Raw genomic sequence first — 6,199 nt, forward strand, 5'->3', positions numbered from 1 at the left:
GTGAGCAAGTGAGCGGGCAGCTGATGATATTTATGGCCAGCGTGCGGGTCATTGAACGCACCACACGCGCTGCCAGGACACGCGCGGCCACAGTGCAGGAGAGAGGAAAATAAAAACAGGACATGTGCGCATGTGAGGACTCCAAAGACAACTTTTTGGACACGGGAGACCCCCTGGTAGGGATGAGGAGCTTTTAAAAACAACAGAAATGTACTTTTTATTATTGTATTTTTTTTTTAATGAATGCTACTTTTGGGACGTGTGAAGAAAATTTGCTTTTTTTAATACGATTTAGAGCACATAAAACCAAAACAAAGGCACCTTGCCATTTAAAAAAACCAAACTTTTATAGGACGTCAAAATGAATTTTTTTGTACATGCTGTTTTGCATAAATTATTTTTTTTTAAATTTTGAATCTAAAATTAGTAGCGATTTTATTTTTTTTATTAATAAAAATTAAGTAACTTACATAATTCATTTCAAAGTACTAGTTTTTAAAAATTCTAATCACTTTAAATGTGTCATTTTCTATGAGTGCTAAAAATCTTCTCACCAGCACAATTTATTAGGAAATTGTACGAAAATGCATTTTCATCTGCGTTTTTTTGGCACCACAGTTTTGCTGTAATTTGTTGAGATTTGCTTTAATTTTTTGACAGTTCCGTTGAACTGACTAAGACAAATATCACTTAAAAATAGATTACATCATTCACTCATTACATTTTTTGCAGTAATTTTTAAATTCCAAAATAGGATTTAATTATGTATGTATTTATTGATTTATTTATTCATAATATTAATGATGCATCAGATTTATATAGCGCTCTTCATTTTTACAAAGTAGAAGCAATCCTCCCAAATTCATATTCTTCATTGATATATGTACACTATTCAAACTGCTAATATGGGTTATTCTTAATCCATATTTGGGTTGTTTTTAACCCAGCAGATTGTATCTATTTATTTCAATTTAATAATAATTACTTTATAATGTACAAAATGCTTGAAAGAGAGTTGAGATGTGCGTGTAAGGACTTCAAAGACAAGATTTAGGAGGCAGGTGCGATTGACCTCTGACCGACCGATCGACCGACCGATATCGATTAAATACGACATATTTTCAAGCAAATATTCTTATTTTTACACTTCTTAGTGATTGTAAAACCGAACACATACTGTACATTGACATTCAAATTGCGTTCTGTTGATTTCGTTCATTTGCTATCATTTTGAAGCGGACATTTTAAAAATAAATTTAAAAGTGCAATGTCCCTCCATTAAACATTAATAGTTGTGATTCTTTTTAACTATAGAGTGCTGAAAATGTCGCTGTCAACAAGTTTTCATCAGAAGTTCAGTGGGAAATATCTATAAATATATTTTGCACCAAACTGATATGATTTGCTTCCAAACAATTTTGAAGTAACCTTCAAATCTGCCTTTTTTTTTTACCTTCTTGTAAAATAATACATTTCTTTTATACTAAATGCTAGAAAATTTAGCCTGGTGAGAGAAAAGGACTCCAACAAAACAGTAATTTTGGGCACGCTCTTTGTAGGGATGAGGAGACTTTAAAAATGACACAAACTTGCATTACTATTCATAAATTGTACTGAAAGAGTACTTTTGATGCAATTATGCTTGTGTTTAAACAGTACAATGTGCGTACAACCAAAAATTGTGGGGGTTTTTTAACTATAATATGACTCCAAAATTAAATTCTGTTTGCAATAAATTTGCTGTGATTTGTCATCATTTTGAGGATTATTTTTCTAAACCGGTAAGATTTTCATAAAATGCATTAGATTTTTTTTCTCCTTATCATACCTCAATATATGTCACTTTCTTCTAGGTTAGAGTGATGAAAATAATTTCTTTGACCCAAAAATATTTTGGGGGAATAAACAACCTAAGTAAATTTTAAAAGTGTCATTTTAAGTAAAACTCACTTGTCGCTATGAAGCCGCACAAGTAAAAAAGCTTTTTTTTTTTTTTTTTTTTTTTTTTTTAATGACCTCAAAATAGCTCACTTTTGTATGAATCATTTAGATTTTTGGGGCTGCAAATTATATCTGGTATCCATCAAAAGAGGACAACTAGGGGGTAAAAAAAAAAAAAGCAAATTCTATCAATTTTTTCTGAGGGAAAGAGAGGATTTTGCGTGGAAAAAAAGCGCTCGGATGAAATGCCGCCTTTTGTTTGTGTTGCACATGCAGGTGGAGGTTGTGGATGAAGACATGTCGACTGAGCCTCTTCTCGCCACACGTGCGTGCGTGTGCGCCAGCTGCAATGAAGAAATAGTCGATAAATATTTATTGAAGGTGTTTTCTATTATTGCTCTGCCGTTATTATTGTAGCTTTGGGAGGATGCGCGTGTGTGTGCGAAGGCTGAGTGAGCCAGCTGCAATGAAGGAAGAATGGATACATTTTTTTTTTATTTGCATCTATTATTATTTTTCTTTCTTATTTTTGAAGATTGTGCAGGTTTTCATGTGTGTGCAACCTTCTAGGAAGAAATAGTGGCTAAACATTGTTTACTATTTTCTTAACTTTATCGTGTGTGTGTGTGTGTGTGCAATCTTGAATGAGGAGTTGTCTTGAAATACATCCAAGTTTTTTGTTTTTTTTTAATTAGCATTTTCATTGCATCTTTTGGGGTAATTGCGGTTTACACACCTTCAGGTATTCATGCCTCACAGGCCCGGTGAAGAAATAAACAGTTGTCTTCCTTGTGTGTGTGCACACAAATGTGTGTGTTTGTGTGTGCGCCGCAGGTGAGCGACCTGTCCTGGCATGTGCGCTGCCTTTGCTGCAGCGTGTGCCAGGCCGCGCTAGGAGGCCACACCAGCTGCTACATTAAGGACAAGGAAGTCTTCTGCAAGATGGATTACTTCAGGTAGACGTTTGTTCTGCTTTTTCTTTTTTTTTCTTTTTAAAAAAAAAAAAAATTATTAGCGCACTTGTTACCATCACTTGAGTACAACAAAAGTAATGATTTTTAGATTACAGCAGGGAGTCGCCAGTGTCATGTTGTAAAAATACATCAACCGTGATGGGAAATAGTGATTTTCCAGGAATGTTTTAGAAGTGAGTACCGACATTTGAACATGTAAACGCTTGAAAAGATTTATAGTTTAAAGTGTTGCATATGATATTTATCTGTTTCCTAATCATTGCGAGAAGTCATTAACATGAATATTATTGTAGGTAGTTGAGCAAATGTGGTATTTCAGAAGTGTCAATCAAACTGGTAGCCCTTCACATCAATCGGTAGCTAAGAAGTAGCCAACATTTTCTAATGATTGGTGACCCCTGGATTGAAATATATTTTGGGAAAACTGTTTTAAATTATATTAGGTTTTCACAGTTTTTAATGATCTATGAATAGGAATACATCCACAAATGCGGGGTCCACTGTAAACAAAAATTGCAAAAACATAATTCTCCCCCCCAAAAAACCCAGCAACAATATATATATATATATATATATATATATATATATATATATATATATATATATATATATATGTGTGTGTGTTTCAGTGGGAATGAGCCATTCTGAACGCAGCCACATTTCCTATGATAACAGGGTGTGTACACTTTTGCAACCATTAAATCTCTGTTGTTTATATTAGTTTATTTTTAAAAAATCTTAAAAGTAAAAAAAATGTACATGTTATAGGTTACATTAATGGGGTGTGTAGACTTTTTATAACCACAGTATGGGAATACCACCATTAAAAAAAAAAAAAAAATAGTATTAATTAAATTGCAACATCTCATGCAGTGGGGAATCAATATGCTTCTAATCTATTATTATTTGTTATTATATCCACACATGTAGTATGTTTATATAAAAATAGAAAAAAATAAGTACGACATGAGGCTTTTGGTGGGCATCTTGATTAGTTGACTGTATTACTTCATTCAGACCATCTGAATTCCGATGATGATTACGACTGAGGTGGGTTCTTATTGCGTGCGCGTGTCACAGAAGGTTCGGCACGTGGTGCGCGTGCTGCGGCCGCCACATCCACGCCACGGACTGGGTGCGGCGCGCCAAGGGCAACGTTTACCACTTGGCCTGCTTCGCCTGCTTCTCGTGCAAGAGGCAGCTGTCCACCGGAGAGGAGTTCGCCCTGGTGGAGGACAAAGTGCTGTGCAGGGTCCACTACGACTGCATGCTGGACAAGCTCAAGAGGGCCACCGACAAAGGTGACGTGTCAATGAACGTATTGCTGAATCCTGTAATATCTTACCTGATATTCCCCCCAAAAAGTTCATCAATACCACCGATCAACAGCAAATTTTAATCAGAGATGGCTCTCTGTGTCCCAAAACATACTTTTGGTGCTGATTTGTGGGCCGAATGATAGTTGGCCTTTGTTGCCTTAAAATGGTCATCGCTAGTGCGCTAATGCTAATCAGCATTGCTAATTTTGATTCAATCATTGAAAGGATGATAGATTCTACAACCATTAGATCGTTTTAGTCAAAACTTTTTTTTTTTTGTCCAAATGTTGTGCCCAGATGTTTTTTTTCTATTTTTTATGAATAACCTTGTTATGATCATCGCAGGCAGCAGTGTGAACATGGAGGGTGCCGTGCCCACCGAACAAGAAATTAACCAGCCCAAACCCTCCAAGAGAGCAAGGACCAGCTTCACCGCCGACCAGCTGCAGGTGAGAAAATACTCATCTAGTTTGCCTTATTAATACAAATATTGTGGAATTGAATCATTTCTGTGTAACACTTAATATGTATTTTTAAAACAGCGTTTTAATTGGACCTTTTGCAAATGCAGGTCATGCAAGCACAGTTTGCCCAGGACAACAACCCGGATGCTCAAACGCTGCAGAAACTGGCAGAGCAGACGGGTCTCAGTCGACGAGTTATACAGGTTCAGCGTATAGTAAACAAACAAAAAATAAAAAGATAAAACACCAACCCAGATAATAAACCTACATTCATGTGAATATTCTCATCTAGCATTACTGTGCATGTAAAGCCAGACTCGATTGTCCAGGTGTGGTTCCAGAACTGCCGAGCGCGCCACAAGAAGCACGTGAGCCCCAACCACACGTCCGGCGCCCCCCTGACCTCTATGCAGCCAGCCCGCCTGGCCCCGCCCACGCCCACCCCCGAGGAGCTGCAGTACACAAGCTACGAGGGTCCAGAAGGTTCCATGCTGTCGGCGCTGCACTCCTTCATCGACAGTGAGCACCAGGCTTTTTATGAACTCCTATACGAGTGACTGCTTTTCACCCGAATCAGCATTTTTCACTTCCCAAATGGTGTGTGGCACACGTCAACGCAATGTGTCATGCACTGATTCTCAAAATGCGGTACGCCGACTCCCTCTAGTGGCACGCAAAGGGATTACTAAATTAAATGTTCATATTGTTACAGTGGCTTCACCTTTTGTCAATCCGGCGCTGTACATTTCTTAAGCACCTTTTGGTTGTATGTAACTTTTAAGTACAATACATTTGCATCGTTCAGGAAGGTTCACAATTGCCTGTTGAGGCCACAAGATGGCGGCAAAGCACTACTTTTCGTTCAAGGAGGACGTCTTCTATTTGTGTAGCAGAAGCTGCTCTGCGCATTTCATTTTTACTTTAATATCAAAAGAGTGCTTTGGCGTCTTGCTGCCAGGAAATTAGGTTGAAGTAAATTCATAAATTCATATTTAATTAAATATTTCATTCATAGATAAGTTGATCAAAGACTAAATGCAGTGTATTATACTGAAATGTTAAATACAGGTGAACTGTGTTAAGGCACTGAGTCTTTCTTGTAGCACTGGAGCCACCACTGATGGTACTCGTAGCACACTTTGCCACTCACTGGATTAGATCGTGCAAGTGTACCTAATGAAGTGGCCGATTAGCGTCTAGCTACCATTTTCCTACCAGAGGCCATTTTAGGTTTTTTATTGTCCTCAGGGGGCCATGCTAGAATTTATGAGGCAATGATTGAACACATTCCTTTATTGTGTAATATTACGATCACATCATTTGTGAAAACGTTATGATCATTTCAAACCGTGAACAATTATTCATGTTACCTGCCTCAAAATGGATGATTTTGTTTCATATTGTGAAGCCTCCCTGCTTGAAGTTTGCTGAATGTTTGTGAAATCTACTCAGAACGCACCCCCTCAAAGTGTGCTGACCAAATGCAAATGGGATGCCTCTG

The 6,199-nt window shown here is 37.4% G+C and overlaps 1 protein-coding gene across 2 annotated transcripts in view; it reads left to right on the forward strand.

Moving 5' to 3' along the window:
* The window catches only part of LOC147138714 (LIM/homeobox protein Lhx8), a 12,309-nt gene that overhangs the window by 6,033 nt on the left and 77 nt on the right, over window positions 1-6,199 (forward strand). The window contains exons 1-7 of one of the 2 annotated variants that reach the window (XM_086046413.1): window positions 108-176; window positions 2,218-2,322; window positions 2,776-2,897; window positions 3,996-4,216; window positions 4,580-4,683; window positions 4,806-4,901; window positions 5,028-6,199. The exon at window positions 5,028-6,199 is cut by the window's right edge and continues 77 nt beyond it. In XM_086046413.1, coding sequence (XP_085902539.1) covers window positions 123-176; window positions 2,218-2,322; window positions 2,776-2,897; window positions 3,996-4,216; window positions 4,580-4,683; window positions 4,806-4,901; window positions 5,028-5,255 — 930 coding nt within the window. In that variant the 5' untranslated portion in view covers window positions 108-122 and the 3' untranslated portion in view covers window positions 5,256-6,199. Of the gene's footprint in view, window positions 1-107; window positions 177-2,217; window positions 2,323-2,775; window positions 2,898-3,995; window positions 4,217-4,579; window positions 4,684-4,805; window positions 4,902-5,027 lie in introns of those variants that run through there. The other variant, XM_086046412.1, reaches the window with a different exon arrangement.

Source organism: Filicampus tigris, chromosome 12 (assembly GCF_054856515.1).
Source record: "Filicampus tigris isolate MCC_2025a chromosome 12, RoL_Ftig_1.0, whole genome shotgun sequence".
Classification (NCBI taxonomy): Eukaryota; Metazoa; Chordata; class Actinopteri; order Syngnathiformes; family Syngnathidae; genus Filicampus; species Filicampus tigris.